The sequence below is a fragment of the Phyllostomus hastatus genome, unplaced genomic scaffold (assembly GCF_019186645.2).
Source record: "Phyllostomus hastatus isolate PE091 unplaced genomic scaffold, TTU_PhHast_1.1 phas_contig_159, whole genome shotgun sequence".
Lineage (NCBI taxonomy): Eukaryota > Metazoa > Chordata > Mammalia > Chiroptera > Phyllostomidae > Phyllostomus > Phyllostomus hastatus.
This window is the reverse complement of record NW_025333640.1, coordinates 21,720,768-21,740,701: the sequence shown is the minus strand read 5'-3', so window position 1 is coordinate 21,740,701 and position 19,934 is coordinate 21,720,768. Positions and strand designations below refer to the sequence as shown.

At 42.6% G+C, this 19,934-nt stretch overlaps 2 protein-coding genes across 5 annotated transcripts in view; one reads left to right on the top strand and one right to left on the bottom strand.

The window, feature by feature from the left end:
• Nucleotides 1–4,455: 4,455 nt before the first annotated feature.
• The window catches only part of TLR2 (toll like receptor 2), a 45,655-nt gene continuing 30,176 nt past the window's right edge, over nucleotides 4,456–19,934 (top strand). The window contains exons 1-2 of one of the 3 annotated variants that reach the window (XM_045830964.1): nucleotides 4,456–4,569; nucleotides 13,271–16,325. In XM_045830964.1, the coding sequence (XP_045686920.1) occupies nucleotides 13,284–15,644 (2,361 nt within the window). In that variant the 5' untranslated portion in view covers nucleotides 4,456–4,569; nucleotides 13,271–13,283 and the 3' untranslated portion in view covers nucleotides 15,645–16,325. Of the gene's footprint in view, nucleotides 4,570–4,615; nucleotides 4,803–13,270; nucleotides 16,326–19,934 lie in introns of those variants that run through there. The other 2 variants (XM_045830965.1, XR_006784803.1) reach the window with 2 other exon arrangements.
• The window catches only part of RNF175 (ring finger protein 175), a 33,510-nt gene continuing 30,263 nt past the window's right edge, over nucleotides 16,688–19,934 (bottom strand). For both annotated transcript variants that reach the window (XM_045830967.1, XM_045830966.1), the window contains exon 9: nucleotides 16,688–19,856. In XM_045830967.1, coding sequence (XP_045686923.1) covers nucleotides 19,736–19,856 — 121 coding nt within the window. In that variant the 3' untranslated portion in view covers nucleotides 16,688–19,735. The remainder of the gene's footprint in view (nucleotides 19,857–19,934) is intronic.

The following is a 19,934-nucleotide window of genomic DNA, read 5'->3' as shown; positions in this document are numbered from 1 at the left end:
GGTTTTGCCCGACTACACGATTGGAAGTCATGCACGGTTATTTCTTCATTCCCATGTTTAACTGCCGTCAGCTCTTGCGTGGCAAGGGCAGGAAGTCAGGGTGAGGAAGCACTGGTCAGAATCCTGTCCCTTACTTCCCTCTGTGTGTCTGCAATTGCCACATCAGATGTTTACGCTCTACTCCTTCAGACCCAGCCAATACTCCGAAAAGATGTGTCAATTCACCCCTCAGCCAGCCTTCCTTGGTTGGTGCTGACTGTGTTTCAGGGAACAGAGATGCATCACTGCAAAAAGGGGAACAAAGCTCAGAGCCTCTTGAAATGCACATTCTGCCACATTCAGCAGATGTGTGTAAACTTGGAAGCTCCCTTTCTATTTTCTAGTAGAATTCTTGCAACGGATGGAAAATATTTGCCTTGTCCATAAGGTCCCAGGTATATCCAGACCTGTCGTACACTAACTTACAGAACACATCCTCCTCCTGGTTTGGCCCTTTGCTTCCGGGACAGTCCAGTAAAGCACTTGAGGAAGAGTCTCTTTCTTTCTTTTCCCGCTTTCCCAATTTTAGATTCCTGAAGTATTTACAAATTCTACAATTTTTTAAAATGAGCATTCCCTGGCCAGGTAGCAGAGTTGGTTGGAGCACATCCCCATATGCCAAGGTTGTGGGTTTGGTTCCTGGTCCGGGCACATCTAGGAGTCAGCCAATGAGTGCACCGATGGATGGAGTGGCAAGTTGATGTTTCTTTCTCTCCCTCTCCCCGCCCCCGTTCCTCTCTCTAAAAAAACTAATAAAATTAAAACAAAACAAAACAAAACAAAAAAACCCCAGACTTGATGGATTTCCCTTCTGAATTAACTTAAGATTGACTGATGCTTCAAATCCCCAAGAAGCCTGAAATCGATGTAGAAGATCAGTAACTTGGGCTGACATATAAAACAGTCCATTTTACTCTGAGAAGTTTTGGTTACTCTCTCTCTCTCTCTAAGAATAAATATGAAGATCATTCTGCTAGGACGCCTTCCTTTCTTAAATCAGTACAGTACGATGAATTTAGAGTTTACTCCTCAAATGGACTCTGTGGAAGTTGGGTGATGAGTTGCTCCGAAGTGCTGTGAGTGATATTAGGAAGAAGACAAGCTGCAAATGAGTATGCCAGAAGGGATAAAACCATCCCAATATGATAGTAGAGGATTTTATGACACTAGGGTTCAAACTCAGGTAGTTTGGACTTCCTGAATTAAAAACTTAATTTTCTTGCCACCAAGAAATATCTTAGAGCTCTCCTGGTTGCAAGTGAGAGAAATCAGTGTGAACTTATTAAGTTAAAGGCGGAGGTTTGATACTGAGGCAGGATGGCCTGCTACAGAATTCGGTGTTTTCTCCTGCCTTTTCTCAGAGGGCTGGCAAGGGGCTAGCTCCTCTCTTTTGGAGGCCAGAACTATCTATCCTTGGCTTCTGCACAAAGGAGGATTTTTTAAAAATCAGTTTTATAGAGATAACTTCTATACAATAAAATGTATCAATCTAAAAAACATAATTGGATGAGGTTTGACAAAGACACACGGTCATGTAATTAGCCAGCCCCCTGTCACGATCCAGAACATTTCCATCACCCCCCAAAGTCACTCTCCTTTGAGGTCAGCAGCCCCTTCCACCACCCCACTCGGCTCCCTGGTGTCTCCACTTTCTGTCACAGTTTTGCTTTGTGTAGCACTTCATGTAAATGGATTCTGCCATGTGTATTTGTTTGTGTCTGACTTCTCTCACTTCGCATTTTGCTTTTGAGATCCCTCCATGATCATGCACATATCGGTAGTTCTGCATTTCTATTGCTGAGTAGCATTCAATTGCGTGGATATAAAGTGATCTATTCGCCAGGTGATAGGTATTTCAGTTGTTTCTAGCTCCGACTAAAGTACCTTCCTTCGTGTGGGCTTACGTTTCCATACCTTGAGGGCAAATATCTAGGAGTGGGATTGCTGGGTCACAGAGTAAGTGCATGTTTAATTTTATAAGAAACTTTCAAACTTTCCCAACATGGGTGAAGCATTTCGCATTCCCACCAGCAGTGTAGGAGAGATCCAGGTGTTCTACATCCTTGCCAGCGGTTGGTGGGTTGGTGCCATCATTCTTTAGTTTTAGCCATTCAGGTGAGCCATTCTAGAGTAGGGCCATCTCAGTGCGGGGGTTGTCCCAGTTTTGTTAAGATGTAATTAATATATATCATTGTATTAACTTAATACAATGTAATTATTTAATATATGTATATATTATGTAATGATTTATGCAATAATTTAATATATGTATATATTATGAAATAATATCCCAATGATTTAACATCTATCACCTCACGTAGTTACAATATTTTTTTTGTGATGAGAACTTTTTTTTAAGATTTTATTTATTAATTTTTAGAGAGGGAAGGGAGGCAGATAGAAAGAGAAACATCAATGTGGGGTTGCTGGGGGTTATGGCCTAAAACCCAGTCATGTACCCTGGCTGGGAGTCGAACCTACAACACTTTGGTTTATGCAGCAAGCGCTCAATCCACTGAGCTACGCCAGCCAGGGCGATGAGAACTTTTAAGATCTACTCTCTTAGCAAATTGCAAATACCCAGCAGACTGTTGTTAACTACGTCACCATGGTTTCCATTCCATTCCCAGAATTGTTGAACTTCTAATTGGGAGTTTGTAACTTTTGCCTGCATACGAAGCAGTCAGTTTGACTCTGAGAGGATTTGATTGATCTTTCAAGTTTCCAAAATGTTTGTAAGTGAAAAACACTGCTTTTCATATGAACGCAACTTGAACTGAAGGTGTTATTATATCAGAACTATTTATTTCATGTGTTTAAAAATATATGCGAAAATGCCTTGAAAACATTAAACACTGAACTGTCCCCAAGTAGAACACAAGAACATGCTTATAATTTTGCTGAGTGTAGAATAACCTTCATGACCCTTGTGGGTAGATAAACAATTTCAACCTGACTTTGCCAGAATATTCTCATAGACTTTGGGATTACAATAACAATAACAATAACAATAACAATAACAATTACAATAACACCACAGTGAATCCGTACAGTTCAACCAGAGAAAGAAGAGAGGTTTTTAGTTTCAGGGGGGAAAGCTGGAGGGAAGTTTTCTCAAGTACACATGCGGCAGAGAGGTGGAGGTTTCCTCGTGAGGAAGAGAGGTGGAGAATTTGAACTAATAAGAAGAAAGTCTTTTCAGGCAGCTGAGAGCATGGAGGGTCAAGGATAGAAATATCCACACATTCAGGAAGCTGTGTGGACAATCAGACCCCATCCTCTCAAGTTCACATTCATGCCTGTTGATTAAGTTTGCCTGATGTTTGAACCACTGATGAGAACTGGGCATGTGGAATAGGGAAAGAGAAAGAACCTGGATTTAGGCTAAAATTCTGGTTTCACATCTCGGTTCCCCGTGTAAAAGAGGCGCGAGAATGCTCCTTCGGCCTCCAGTCCCGATTTGTAAAGATCAAATGTAATTATGAAGATCAAATGTACTTTATTCATATTAAGGCTGTTGAATTTTTTTTTAAAGGTATTGGTTTATTTCCCTTGTAAAACATTCCTCACTGCCTGAGACAAACTAGTTTCTGTGGCACTGAAGAAAGCCAGCCTATGACTGTTTTTGCAATTACCTTGCGAAATAGGGATGGGATGGAGCAAGGGAAGGATTGGAAGGGCTCAGGTTCAACATCTCAGCTGCCTGTGGCTCCGCCCATCTCTTTAGGGGAGACTAGGGATGGGATGCGGGCGCTCGAGACGGTGCAGCTCCAGGGACCTCCACAGGGCGAGGGGTGGAAAACAAACAAACAAACCCCAAACATCAGACCTGGGACTGTCCTTACCTGCTCCCCAGGCAAAACCTCGCTGTATTGATCTGGAGAGCATAGACTTGCGGGTGCACGTGGACCCTGGAGACCGTATTAAGTGTTGAAAAGGCAGGGAAGAATGCGAAATAGGATTCACAAGCCTGAATTCCGGCTTCCAAGGATGGAAAAGAATGGAGACGTGGAGTATCAGGATGGTGTGTTTCAGGGTAATGTGAGGCTTGGATGCCTGAAGCCTCAAGAAAATGCTGGTTGAGTAATCAGCCTTCTCTTGGGTTGCGAAATCTTCCCCAGTGCTTTGGAAAATCCCACCAGGGGGCTTCTAGCATCTTGGTTCTTTTTCCTGCCCCGCGACCCCCAGCCAGCCCCCAGCGCTGCCCGCAGATCCCGGCCCGCACCAGCTCGGGGTCGGGGCAGGACCCGAGCACACCGATCTGGCCCTCCTCCTGCTGGTCAGGACCGCGGTCACGGTCTCGGTCACGGTCACCTGACGGAGCCTGCCCGGAAAGGCGGACGCGGCGGGCCTGGCGCAGCCTCCAGGCGCTGGTGCCGAGGTGGGCACGCCTCCCGCGCTGGGCGGGCCCGGCGGCTCCCGGGCCCCGAAAGCAGGGGACGCCCCGCTGCGCGCAATTTCCCCTCACTTTCCTCCTGCGGCCGGCGGGGCCGGTCGCGAGGCACCTGGTGGCGACTCCGTGTCCCCCTGGTACGTCGGGCGTTCTGGTGGGCGCGGGGCAGGGGCGGAGGGGAGACGTGGCTCCCTGATGGGCGCGGGGGAGCCGGTCCCCAGCTTCTCACTCGGCTGCACCTGGGACCCCGGCCAGGCGGCTCAGGTCCGGGTCCGAGGGGTTGGGGGTGCATCGACCCCCGAGGACCTCGACGCCCCTCGGCCCCACTCTGCACGGCTCCGCGGAGTGAACACGCCAAGTCCACGCGGAGGTCAGCCCTCGGGAGGGGCAGGGGACACTCGGAAAGGGACGGGGCACAGCAGAGGCTTGGGCGAGCGCCCTTCGGTGACTTGGAGCCGCCCGGGAGCTTCCTTTGGCTCCAGGGTTGCGGGCAGCCGCGTCCCCCGGGGCCGAGGTGGCCGGTGACCCCGGCCCTGGGCTGGGACTTCCCGGTTCCCCAAAGGCCGCGCTCTGTGTGCCCTCGCCTCCGCCTCGGCACCGTTTACTCTGAGCGGGTCCGGGAGGGGAACCACGGAAAAGCTTTCGAGGTTGCACCTGTGCATCCTGCTGGGGGTGTGTCTGCGCGTGCTGGTTACCGCCCGGACCCAGCTTGTCAAGGTCGGATTTTGGTCACAGGGGCTTAGAAGTAGGGACGGTTCAGGATTCTCATTCCCCAACCCGAGCCTGGCCTCTGCTTGGGGATGGTCCTGAAGCTCGCCCTCGCGCGCCCGTCTTCAGTTCCTTTAATCCTTAGAGTATCTGAGTGGTGTCAGACAGGGTGGTATCTAATCAGTTCTGTTTAGAACATAACATAGAGCATTCAGCAGAGACGACGTTTTAAAATCAGAATGCTTTGACTTTTAACTTCTTCAACTTCTGCAAATGAGAACTTGTGTTTGGAACTTAGGTGCAAGCCAGGATAGTGTTTTTCTCCGTGGGGGTGGGACGTGGGGAGAGAAGGAGAGAGAGGGAGAGAGAGAGAAAATTTAAATCTGAGACGGTACAAATCTTGCAGAAGGTCTTATCTGCACTTTACTAATTCAGATCTGGACCAGAAAGCATCTGGTAGGTAGGGTGCCTGACTTGAAATTAGACACCAAAAAAAAAGGGAAATGGCAACCATGGTGACTATTTGAAAATGACTTATTCACTAATATTTTAAGTTTCTTCCTGTTTTAAGCACAGAACATTTGCATCTTTTACACCTGTTATAATGTCAGAACTTGACAGCATGTTTTGGAGGTTTCTAAGCTATCAGTTAATCTTTTGCATTTGTTTATTTATTTTATTTTTTATTTCTTTATTTTTAAAGATTTTATTTATTTTTGGAGAGGGGGAGGGAGGGAGAAAGAGAGGGAGAGAAGTATCAATGTGTGGTTGCCTCTCACGTGTCCCCCACTGGGGACCTGGTCCGCAAACCAGGTGTGTACCCTGACTGGGAATCGAACTGGCGACCCTTTGGTTCACAGCCCACACTCAATCCACTGAGGTACACCAGCCAGGGCTCTTTTGCATTTCTTAAAAAGAATTTGGCTTGGCTGGTTAAATATCTTGTTTTGATTAACCTGAATGAGCATGATTTATTATATATTGCATCTTGGGTGTGATTTCCTTATAGGGATCTTTTAGTAAATATAAGTTGTATTTACTTCTTCCAAATAGTAGGCTTGTTTGTAAAAAAATATTTTCCCCATGATATCACTCACAATTTCCATTACTTTTCCCCCATAATGAAAAGCCACATCTGAATTTCTGAGTGCATAATTGGTAGGTACAAAATAGACAGGGGGGATGAGAAGACTAGTATAGGAAATGGAGAAGCCAAAGAACTTACATGTATGACCCACGGACATGAACTAAGGGGGGCATTGCTGGAGGGAAGTGGGGTACTGGGCAGGGGGGAGCAAGGGGGAAAATTTGGGGCAAGTGTAATAACATAATCAATAAGATATACTTAAAAAAGATAAAGATGAAGTCAAGAGTGCACTGTCAAAAAAAAATTCAAGTTTTCTTCTTGCAGCCTGTTCTTACCAAGTTCATTTTTCATATTGCTAAAGAACATGTTTTGGGGCACTTCTTCCAATGAGAGTCTGGGCATAAAAATCCTCTTTTAATTTTTGAATGTCCAAAAATATCTCTCTTGCCTTTGCTCTTGAATGATCATTTAAATGTGTATAGATGTCTAGGACGGCAATTTTCAACCGGTGTGCCACAAGAATTTTTAAAACATGCAGTACCTGACTGTTTAGTCAGAGATATTGACCGTTTCCCTTAGATTGCCAAATAAAAAAAATGACAACAGCCAACACAACAATGGCTGTCCGATGTGAATGAATCAAAATTATACATATTTTTTGGTGAGATCGGCAAAATGTGTGTGTGTGTGTGTGTGTGTGTGTGTATTTGATGTGCTGCAGAATGCTAGTAATTAGTTTACCTGTGCCATGAAATGAAAAGGTTGAAAATTGCTGGTATAAGATGGACAAGTATGTTTTCTCAGCCCTTTGAAGATATTTCATCGTTTTGGGGCTAGGTGAGAAATTTCTTCTCTTTCTTTCTTTCATATACATTTGTAATCTGACATTTTTCTTCAATTTTGAAATAGTTTTAGTTGTTGTATGTTTTAATATTTGGATCCGCATCAGCCTATATGGCCAGCATGGGGTTCTGGTTTCCTACAGGGGAGTTCTAGTAGGCTGGCTTCCAGCCAGGTTGAGACTCTGGGTCAGAGGGCAGAGATTTTTTAGGTCCCTGTTCCCATAAGGTGCAGCCTTTTTTCTGTGCATGGCTTTATGGAGAGTTCACTTTCAGTGCTGTGCTCTGCACTGGGCCATGAGCTTCTCCTCCCCTCCTGCTTCACCCAGACTTCACAGCCCTAACCCTAATGTATCTGGTTGCGGTTTCCCTGTGGGCCACAGGGTTTCACTTCCTGCCTATCCTGGATCAGCAAATGTTTGCAGCATAACTCACCTCTAATACCAGGCTGTTTTCTCAGACTTCCGTCCTCTCCTCGGTCTTGGATGAATAATTCCTCACTACCCTGTCTGCTTCCTGAGTTCAAGCAGATGGTTATCATACTTTGTCCAGACGCCCATCCCTCGTTTGGACATAACTCCACGCAGTCTGACCTGAGTCATCACCTTCCCCTTCCCCAGTGTCTTCCACAGAGGGTTTCTCTGTCCCAGTGCTGTAACGTATTGAGGAAGTAACTCTGATCTTAAGTGGCACATTGTTTACTGTAGTTTTAGCATCATCAATAATTATTATTGTTGAAAACTCACCGTGGTATCAGTACCACATAGTATTTGTATGAAATAGCCCAAAATCTATGTTCTTATAAATTTTCTACTAGTGAAAATAGTAGTAGAAAATAGATGTATTCAACCTTCAATCTTAGCCAAAAACTAGTATACATTTCTTGAGCTCTGTGCTATGTATTACAAAGTGGAACACATCAAATGATTTTGGTTGCCCGGTACAGTTATACTAAGTATATTTTTTTTCAGTAACTGATTAACCAGAATGACAATAGAATAAATATAGTACCAAACAGCAATGGCCATCTCATCTTAATTCTGTTGATTTTAGAGGTAGGTACAATACTAGGTCAATAGTCTTTATGGGTTAGTTTCCATTGTCTCCTGTTTCTACTCTCCTCATACTTATTATCTTTTTTCCTTTATCAACTGGTTGCTTTTTTATTTGCACTGAACATTGTATCTGGGAAATTGTAGACAGGCATTTGAGGCCTAGGGTGATGCTCTCTTCTGGAGGAACATTCCCTTTGCTCCAGCAGGTACCCATGAGCACTAGCGTTCCAGAAGTCAGGTTACTCCATTTTCGGAGTTTAAAATTGTCTGAGCCGTCCAGATAAGTCAAAGCTGTGCTGCGATCTCCATGAGGATTTGTCTTCCCTAGTTCAGCCTTGCTTGTCTCATCGGGACTGCCCCAGGCCTTAATCTTTAACTTCCTGTTCTTCATGGCTGTCAAAAGTGCTACAGCTGGTCAGAGTATGCTTACTGTCCTCAAGGTGTTAAAAGACAACATTGAAAGTTTTGGGAGAGAATTGGAAACTATAAAAAAATAACAAAGTGGAAGCGAAAAAGAACCAAATACAAATTATAAAGATGAAAGTTGCAATAACGAAATAAGTTAAAAGCAGTGGATGATGGGTTTGACAGTAGTTGAACACGGCTGAAGAAGGAATAATTAATGAGGAAGCATCTCAGAAGAAAATACCTAGACTGAAACTTGAAAAACACTAAAATATGGAAAGAACAGAAGAGAAAGTGACCTGGAGGATACAGCTAAACCAAGGAGTAGATGAAAATTTAGTACCTTAAATAGGTATATTAGAAATAAAGAATGGCTGAAAGTTAATGAGCAAATATGTACCTCAAGAAACTAGAATCAAAAGAGTGACATCTAGAAAAAGCAGAAGGAAGGAAACAGTAATATAAAAATAGAAATGAATGAAATAGAAAAATAGAGGATCTATAAAATGAGAAGTTGGTTTCTTTTAGAATGCCAGTAAAATGGTAAATATCTTGCAAGATAATTCAAAAAAGCAGGCACAGATAACTCATCCAAGGACTAATATAGGACTATTTACTATAGTCCTGCAGGCATTAAAATGATGAAGATATTATAAATAATCGTATTGATAACTTAAAAAAACCCAAATGATAAATTTCTTGAAAAACACAATTTACCAAAACTGAAAGAAGAAGAACATTTGAATAATTGCTTAGCTGTTCAATAGATCAACTTAATGTATTTCGTGAAAACAAGATAAACGAACAAACTGTAATGACAAAAACTGCAGGCTTGGAATGTGGCATTAATGAATTCAGCCCAAGGAAAGAAAACTGACAGGGCACATTAGCTTCTGAATGGGGGTGCAGACATTTTAAACAAAATATGAGTAAATAAAATCCAACAACATACAAAAATAATATATCCAGACAAATTGGGGTTTATTCTAAAAATGCAAAATTGTCTTAACACTAAAATTGACTCATGCAATCACCAGTGTTTACTAACAGGGTAAAGGAGGAAATTCTTGTTATTATCTCAATAGATGCAGGAAGAAAAAAGAGATTTGATAAATTCAACACTTAGTAATCAAGAAAATTAAATAAAAGTATAAAGATTGGGCCCTGGCTGGTGTGGCTCAGTGGATTAAGCACCAATCTGCAAACCAAAGGTTTGATGGTTCGATTCCCATTCGGGGCACATGCCTGGATTGTGGGCCAGGTCAGGTCAGGTCCCCAGTAGGGGGCATGCGAGAGGCAACCACACACCAATATCTTTCTCTCCCCCTTCCCCTCTTTATAAAATAAATAAACAACATCTATTTTTTTAAACAACTTGCCTTTTTAAAAAAATATTTAATTTATTTTTAGAGAGGGAAGGGAGGGAGAAAGAGAGAGAGAGAGAAACATCAATGTGTGATTGCTGGGGGCTGTGGCCTGCAACCCAGTCATGTGCCCTGACTTGGAATTGAACCTGCAATGCTTTGGTTCACAGCCCGTGCTCAATCCACTGAGCTACGTCAGCCAGGGCTTAATAAACAACATCTTTTTGAAAAAGTATAAGGATTGTAAAAAAGAAGTAGGATCATTATATCTGGGTGATATGATTGTATATCCAGAAATTTAAAAAAAATCTACAAACTGTGGAATTACTAAGTTAGTTCATCAAGGTTGCTCAATGCAAAGTAAATATATAAAATTTAACTAAACTTATACATATGGATGTATATGTCACATCTCAATATACGTCACATACATAATACCTTTTTCAAAACTCACAAGTATCAAGTGCTTGGGAATATATCTCACAAAATATGCCCCAGGCCTCTGTGCAGAAAACCATAAAATGTTACTGTGATAAATTAAAGAAATCTTAAATAAGTGGAAGGATATGCCATGTTCAAGGATTGGGAGATTTAAGATTGTAATGATGTCAACAATTCCCAAATTGGTTTACAGATTCATGGCATTGTCAATTAAAATAAGCAGGTTTTGCTTTTGAAACGGATACACTGACTATGCAGTTTAGAAGGATATGCAAAGGACTCAGACTAACCAAGACTCACCTGAAGAAGGTAAGGAGAAAGGACTTACTCTCTTGGATATTAAGATATATTTAATGTAGTGTGTTACCGGTACAAGGACAGACAAAGATCAGAACAGAACGCACTGAAACAGACCCACCCCCCGAGAACATGTGGCCGTTGGCAAAGGTAATATTGTTGATTGTTTTCCCAGAATGATCTTTTTAAAAATGGTGCTGGCTCAATTGGAAAAAAAAAATAATCCTGTCTGCTTCCTCAAATATGAATTCCAGGTAGACTGTAGGCCTTAAAATGAAAGGCAAAACAGTAAAGATTTTAGGAAATAATAATGAGTATCTTTGTGATAATGTAAGAAAGAATTTTTAAACACGTCACAAAAATCACTATTAAAAACAATAGAAAATTTAAGTACGTGTGTTTATTAAAAGATTCCACTAAGAAAGTGAAAAGGCAAACCACAGAGTGGAAGAAGATATTTTTAACACACCTATCTTCCATTTCCAGAGTACATAAAGAGCCCCTATAACTTAATAACTGTAATAGTGACAGTCCTGTGCCATACAACATTTCAGTCAGACCACACGATGGACCAACAATGGAACACATATATGATGGTGGTCCCATAAGGTTATAATGGAGCTGAAAAATTCCTATCACTGAGTGACGTGGCAGCCGTTGTAATGTCACAGCGCAACACATTACTCCTGTGTTTGCGGTGATGCCGGTGTAAACAGACCTACTGCACTGCTAGTCACACAGAAGTACAGCACACACAGTTATGGGTAGTGCATAATTTAGTGATGATAACAAACGACTATGTTCCTGGTTTATGCATTGACATTTACTGTACTATGCTTTTTATTGTTATTTTAGAGTGCACTCTTTCTATTGATATTTGAAAAGTTTGCTGTGAAACAGTATGCTGTGTTATCCCAGCAGCAGCCTCATACATTTCGTGTTTACCCCTTCTCTGGATTACATCATTTTCTCTTATGCATGATGTCATCTCGTGTTGTTTTGTACAGCGACATGCTGTACAGACTTGCACCCTGGGAGCAGCAGGCTACACCATGTAGCCTGGGTGTGTAGTGGGCTCGTGTAAGTGCACTCTGTGATGTTTGCACAATGATGAAATTGCCTGGTGGTGATTATGAAATTATAGTTGACCTACACTGCAAAATGCCATGATTCATTGGAAAAGATCAGAAATGTATTTATATACTGATATAGATGTCAAGCTTTTTCAAGATGAGAAATGAAAATCTTGAATAAATATGCATGGTATGACCCCAGTTATCTAAAAAAGATAGGAGGGAATGGAAAACAGAGACATTGGTGCGGCTAAAAAAAAATCTGGCTGCAACAGCAATTGCATTCCCAGACCAAGTATGTATTTTTTTTAAAAAGATTTTATTTACTTATTTTTTTTAGACATAGGAGGAGGGAGGGAGAAAGAGAGGGAGAGAAACATCAATGTGTGGTTGCCTCTTGCATGCCCCACACTGGGGATGTGACCTGCAACTCAGGCATGTGCCCTGTCTGGGAACTGAACTGGTGACCCTTCGGTTCACAGGTGCTCAATCCACTGAGTCACACCAGCTAGGGCCCAAATATGCATTAATGTTAGTCATCTTTTAATTTTCTGTGCCTGTAAGTTACATAGCCTAGACCTTTATAATCTTTCAGATTCTATGGGAACCTAGGAAGGTGGGGAATTGATTTTATCCTTGAAAAGTTTTGTTCTTGGAGCTAAATCTTTAAAAAAGTTAGTGCAGTGAATTCAGTGATCAGACACAGACAGAGGGGCGCAGACACATGCAATGAGAGAGCTGAACAGAGCTCGAGGAGGACTGGGAGGAGAGAAAGTGTCGGCTTCACCGGTGGAAAGTGTGCCGACAGCTTTCTTTCCCCCACGTTCGTCCGAACCGCCCATCCGGAGGCAAGCACTACTTTCTGTCTTAATTCTCTGCAGGAAGGGAAAGGTCTCATGGTCTGACTGTCCCTTAGCACAGCATATCACTTTGTTCTGACTAGTGTTCCCAGCAGCCTTCCTGCCTGCTAGGAGAAGCTGCCAGACAGCATTGACAAAGAATGGGTCCTTTTTTTCTTTTGGTCAACCAGCATGCATTCCTGGAACTGCGTTCTGTGAATAGTTGTCCAATAGGAGCTGTAGTTTGGCTCTGGGGTCTCTAACTCACTGGGGACTGTAGGCAGGGAAGAGGCACGCTTAAATATAAGAAGGCTTGAAGTGCAGGAGCAGGTGATTATAAACTGGTATGGTAAAGTTTAGCCCCTTTTCTTAGGCTGCTTGCTTGTTCATCCTTCCATTCATTCATTTACTCATTCTTTCCACCCGTGTTGATTGAGCCCTGCTCTGTACTCCCAGACGGTATTGCGCTTTTAAGTCATTGCACAGTGGCAGTGTATTTCTGTGAGTGGTGATGAATGTGTCAGGGAATTCATTCATTTATCCTTACATTAATTAATTAATGTTACATTAATTAATTAAATAGCTGGTTGCCTCTCGGCTATTTCCCGGTAGCTCTGGTGTGCAGGTGTGTGCGTGCGTACGCATGATACTTTACAAAACGTTTCTCGAGAACTGGAATCGTAATATGCCATCAAACATAACCACTCACTTGAGCCTCTTTTATTTGTAGGTTGAATCACGGGATGATGTCACGTGTTTTGTGGACAGTGTGGCTCTTGGGGGTCGTAATCAGCCTGTCCAAGGAAGGGGCTACTGGTCAGGCTTCTTCTCTGACTTGTGACCCCACTGGTGTCTGTGACGGCCGCTCCAGATTTTTAAGTTCCATCCCCACAGGGCTCACGGCCACTGTGAAAAGCCTTGACCTGTCCGACAACATGATCACCTATGTCAGCAACGGTGACCTGCGGATGTGTGTGAACCTCAAGGCTCTGAGGCTGGGGTCCAACAACATTAACACCATAGAGGAAGATTCCTTTTGCTCCCTGGGGAGTCTCGAACACTTGGACTTATCCAGCAATCGCTTATCTACTTTATCGTCCTCCTGGTTCAAGCCCCTCGCTGCCCTGAAATTTTTAAACTTACTGGGAAATCCTTATAAAACACTTGGGAAAACATCTCTTTTTTCTCATCTCACCAATTTGCGAATCTTGAGAGTAGGAAATAGTGCCAGCTTCACTGAAATTCAGGAAAAGGATTTTGTGGGACTCACTTTTCTTGAGGAACTCGAGATCGACGCTTCCAGTCTCCAGAGGTACGGGCCCCAGAGTTTGAAGTCCATTCAGAACGTCAGCCATCTGGTCCTTCACATGAAGCAGCCTGTTTTCCTGCTGGAGATTTTCGTGGACCTTTTAAGTTCCTTGGAACATTTGGAACTGATAGATACTCGCTTGAACACTTTCCGTTTTTCAAAAGTATCCATCAATGAAACTAAGACATTTATTAGAAAGTTTACATTCAGAAATGTGGAAATCACTGATCCTAGTTTTCAAGAAGTTGTGAAACTGTTATATTATGTTTCTGGAATGTTAGATGTGGAGTTTGATAACTGTATCTATAGAGGAGTTGGTGATTTTGATATATCCATTCTGGACCCAGTTAAAGGTCTAAGTAACGTAGAGACATTAATAATACGAAGGTTGCACATTCCAGATTTTTACTTATTTTATGATCTGAGAAATATATATGCATTTATAGGAAAAGTGAAAAGAATCACAATAGAAAATAGCAAGGTTTTTCTGGTTCCTTGTTCACTTTCACAACATTTAAAATCATTAGAATATTTGGATCTTAATGAGAATTTATTGGTTGAAGACTTACTGAGAAACTCAGCCTGTGAGAATGCCTGGCCCTCCCTGCAAACCTTAATTTTAAGGCAAAACCATCTGACATCATTGGAGAAAACTGGAGAAATTTTGCTTAATTTGAAAAATCTGACTAACCTTGACATCAGTAGGAATAATTTCCATCCTATACCTCACACTTGTCAGTGGCCAGAGAAGATGAAATATTTGAACTTATCTAGCACAAAAATACACAGTTTAACTGACTGCATTCCTCAGACCCTGGAAATTTTAGATATTAGCAATAACAACCTCAATTCATTTTCTTTGACAATGCCACAACTCAAAGAACTTTATATTTCTGGAAACAAGTTGAAGACTCTCCCAGATGCCTCCTTCTTACCCATGTTACTACTCATGAGAATCAGCAGAAATACGATAAATACTTTCTCCAAGGAACAACTGGATTCTTTTCAAAACCTGAAGACTTTGGAAGCTGGCGGCAACAATTTCATTTGCACCTGTGAATTCTTGTCTTTCACTCGGGAGCGGCGGGCACTGGCCCAGCTCCTCACTGACTGGCCCGAGAATTACCTGTGTGATTCTCCATCCCACGTGCGGGGCCAGCGGGTTCAGGACACCCGTCTCTCGGTGACTGAGTGCCACAGGGTGGCTGTGGTGTCTGCTGTGTGCTGTGTCCTTTTCCTGTTGATCCTGCTCACGGGGGCCTTATGCCACCATCTCCATGGACTGTGGTACATGAAGATGATGTGGGCCTGGCTCCAGGCCAAGAGGAAGCCCAAGAGAGCCCCGCAGAGGGACGTCTGTTACGACGCCTTTGTGTCCTACAGTGAGCGGGATTCCCACTGGGTAGAGAACCTCATGGTCCAGCAGCTGGAGCACTTCAACCCTCCCTTTCAGTTGTGCCTTCATAAGCGGGACTTTATTCCCGGCAAATGGATTATTGACAATATCATCGACTCCATCGAAAAGAGCCACAAGACCATCTTTGTGCTTTCCGAAAACTTTGTGAAGAGTGAGTGGTGCAAGTACGAGCTGGACTTCTCCCATTTCCGTCTCTTCGATGAGAACAACGATGCTGCCATTCTCATTCTGCTGGAGCCCATCGAGAAGAAGGCCATCCCGCAGCGTTTCTGTAAGCTGCGGAAGATCATGAACACCAAGACCTACCTGGAGTGGCCTGCGGATGAGGCTCAGCAGGAAGGGTTTTGGTTCAATTTGAGAGCGGCTATCAAGTCCTAGGTTCCTGCGTGAAAGGCCAGTCCTGGTCTGGGGGCGGTCTTTCTATCACTAGTTATCACTAAGTCCATTCTGACACAAGCATATGGAAGCCACATGAAGGCTTGCTTACTAAAGATACTAAAACTGTTCAATTTTTATCTAGAGTGCTGTTTTATACCAAGTGCTACCAGACTGAAAAAACAAAAAGGTTTTGTTTTTTCTTTATCGTGGAGACAATCATGATCTAAGGCCATTTTTGACATCTGAATTATCTTTTAGCAAATGGTTTCGTTCTTTAGGAAATGTACAAATGAACAGACTTCAAGTGGACACGCAGTTGTCTCGCCGCCAGCAGACTTACCCGTGTCTGCGGAGGGCATCTGCTGTCCCACCTGGCTGTCTCCTCTGTGCGGCTGCTCTTGTGACCAAAAGGGCAAAAACTGGGGTTGTTCAGCCCCAGTATTGCTGTTCCTAGAAAAAAGTGTTGTGTGTCCCCATCGAACTTTACGGCATACAAAATGCCGAAAAAAGAGTGTGTTTTCATGTAAACTAAGCCTGTCTGTCTGGGTGTTTGATAGGTTTCTCTAGCCGTAATGGCTTGAATGAGGATAACCAAAACATGAGACACAGTAAATTATGTTTTTCAGTGAAAATCAAACTAATAAGTAAATAAAATACTCAGTTCAGAAGAATTTGAAAGAAGCCTTTCATGTTCCTGACTCATTTTCCTCCATCCCTGAACGATGCGAAGGTCTAATTTGTATCTAGTTACTCTGGCGCTCAGTCCGTGCCTTCTAGTCTGCCACCCCTGCATCCGGTGCTTTCTTCTTTGAAAAGCCTTGACCGTGATTCTAAAAAGGCCTTCCTCTCTTTTTTTGCTCCTGAAAAATAGTCCCCATGAGCTAAATAAATTTTTAAACAAGGATAAACCTAGAGATTCCTCACAAAGATATTTGATACACAATAATTTAAAAGATAGACAATACTTCCATCTTAATTTTTCTAATCTAGATTTAATAATACACTCAATTTAATGCAATTAATGCTATTTATGGATTTGGTGCAATTTTCTTAAGCTGGGAACCACATGTGAAAGGAAGTGAACTTCCTCTGACCCTCCTCAGTTTCAGCCGGAACTGGGTTTGTGTGGTTAATTGGGCTCCAGAGTCAAGAAGGTCCTGGGTTAGTAGGCAAGTTACTTAACCTGACCCAAAATGTTTTCCTGCCCTGAAAACAGGGATAACGATATTGACATCATGGGGTATGATGCAGATATTAACGTACAGTAACGTAACCACACCACTGAGCACGTGCCCCTTGGTTGCTGTTCCTTTTGGAGGAGTGAGGAGGGCAAGCCTATGGGAACGGGACCCACAGGGTGACAGGGACCCTGTGGTAGCTGTTACTGTTTTCCAGGAAGCAATTCATCTCTTTATGTATTATTATTTGCAAATGGGTATTTTTCTGTAGTGGGTACTGGCAGGGGTATAAGGGATCCTGTTGTTTGCAGAAAAATATCCCAAGTGCATAACAGGCTTTAGTCTTTGGGACGCTCAAATAATGTTTCTGCCCGCTCATACGAGCTCCTGGGAGAGTGTTAGGGAGGAGACAGAAGCCAGCCTAAGAAAAAAAGTGGCAAAGTTCAGGGGAGGGAAACTGGAGTGGATGCCACAGAAGCCGAGCACAAAAATAGACTTTTTGCTTTACTTTTTATTTTCTACATTAAACCCAATGCTAATTATCATGAGAACTAGACACATGTAGCATGGACTTGATCTGTTAGACTGAACTGCAGTAATTTACACAGCAATAGAAATAACTTTGTAGTTAATTGATAGAGTCAAAGTAATAGTTTTAAAATGATCTTTATGTTTCTCACTGGAAATGTTAAACATGTTTACTGTAGAAATTTTGTAAAAGAGATAAGATTATGTAAAAGAAAGTAAGAATCAGCTCTTATCTTTTTACCTTTGAATAACCACTGATAACTATATAGTGTTAGGTCTCCAATATTTTATATATATATTACTTCAAAAAACTGGGATTTAATTTTAAATATTTAAACTGCATAAAAATAGCATCTTTATTTTTTCTGAGATTGTGTAGCTATTATTATCTAACATCTTTCTGAACTCTGAGGGTTATTCAGAATTTCAGCAAATTCGTACTGGCTTACTTGCCCAGGGTTCCAAAGGTTCTGAAAGCACCCTGGCCAGGTAACTCTGTGTGTTAGAGCATCACCCCATACATACCAAGGTTGCAGGTTCAATCCTTGGACAGGGCACATACAATGATGGGTCAATGTTTCTCTTTCTCTCTGAAATCAATAAATAAAAAAATTAAAGAAAAAAAGTCTGATAGCTATGCTCTTAAAAATCAGACAAAAATAAAATAAACAGGCTCTGTAGTAAAAGCCACCCTCATGCAGCTGTCCACTTGTGATTAAGTGGCAAACACATCTGAGATCAATTTAAGAGCTCCTTCTTTTCCAGAAGAAAAACTAATTCTTAGTGTTAATCCAGCTGTGAGCTCTTTTATTTGTCAATAGACCATAAAATCAAGAATCTTGTTTTATCTCCTTAACCCTTGCACATGCCTGGTGTGTAATAACTATTGAATTATTGAAATGTTTGCTGAGTAGAGCCTGGCTGGTGTGGCTCAGTGGATTGAGTGCTGGCCTGCGAACCCAAGGGTCACTGGTTCAATTCCCAGTCAGGGCACGTGCCTGGGTTGTGGGCCAGGTTCCCAGTACGTGTCATATGAGAGGGAAGTACACATTGATGTTTCTATCCTTCTCTTTCTCTCTCCTTTCTCCTCTAAGAATAAATCTACCTTAAAAAATGTTTGCTGAGTAGAGACATAAATCGGAGTTAAGTCTCCATGTAATCTGGATGGTGAACCAATCATGACGCTGAAGGACTGGGCAGCTTCATGAAGGAAAAGTACCAACAGGGAGAAATCTTAGTGTGAGTTTTCCTCATTAAAACTATAATGGAACTTTGAATAGCATTACACTGACAGTGCGTGAGTTTTCTTCTTCTCTTCATATGAATGTAATACCTTTAAATATGGCAGAGTAGATGCCTGGTGTTGGCTGTTTAACAAACGGCCAGTACTTTCAACCAAGTTGATTTGGGGGATTGTGCCACATCATTCGTGGGTTAATTCTTTCTGGGTGGTTCTTTCCTATTCCGTTAAGTTTGGTCCCTCCTGCAAAAGGATTATTTTTAGTATTCAGCAAGTATTTACTGAGTGCTTACTATATACCAGGTGCTGCTCCAAGTGCTGGAGATACACTAGGAGGAGAAAAGAGATAAAGTTCTCTGCCTTCATGGAGGGAAAGACAAACAATAAATAATAAACAAATCTATGATATGGTTGCAGGTATTGGTAAGCGCTATGAAGAAAATGAAAGCAGAGGACAGCCACGGAGTGACCGCGTGTGAATGTGTGTGTGTTCAGAGTGGCACACAAGGAGAGAGTGAGTCTGTCCACTTCAGGGCAGCCCCTGGACGGGTCAGGAAACCGGGCATCGCTCCAGTGCCTTGAGTGGGCTGTGGCACCTAGTGCTGTGGGCAGGGGTAGTCCTGTCTCTGTGGGAGGGCTTTGCGGTGCCAAAGTGGCCCCGTGGTCACAAGCACAAAGTGTAGAAGAGGCCAGATTCTTACACCGCAGATGACTTAACACCTCTGCTGACTTCTCTGAAGATGTTGAACTGACCAGAAGGTATTCGTTATGGCTAAATGTTCTCTGTGAGAAGCACTTTGCAAACCTGTGAAATGCCTTACAGATGACATCGACATCACCCAACTTAGAGGCAAGGTGTCCATGGAGGCTTGTAATAAATGTGTCGCATGCATGGATTAGAAAACACTTGTAATGGGAAAGACGCAAAGCACGCTTCCCTTGTTTATTCTGTTATTCGGTTCTTTCCATCCTTTCCACATAGACAAACTGCCTTATGTAGACCACCAGATTGTATTCAATTCTCTGAATTCTTGGAATCATCTCTAAATTAAAAAAAAAAAGAATGTTGATGGTTAATGTAGGATCAAGGACTTCTCAAAACATTTCAACATGTAATGCATTGCCTCTGGGGTAAGTCTGCTACATTATTCCAGCCCCAGTGAATAGTGAATGCCTTGAACGATTCCTATCACCATGGGTTGCCAGGCCACCAGGTAACGAAGCCAGTCCAGCATTTGTCCGTACAAAATGTGTGTGCGCTCCCAGCTAAATCTCAGTTAAGGAGGTTGTCCTATACCTGGCCAAGTGGCAGAAATACTTGTAAATATCATTTGAAAATACAAC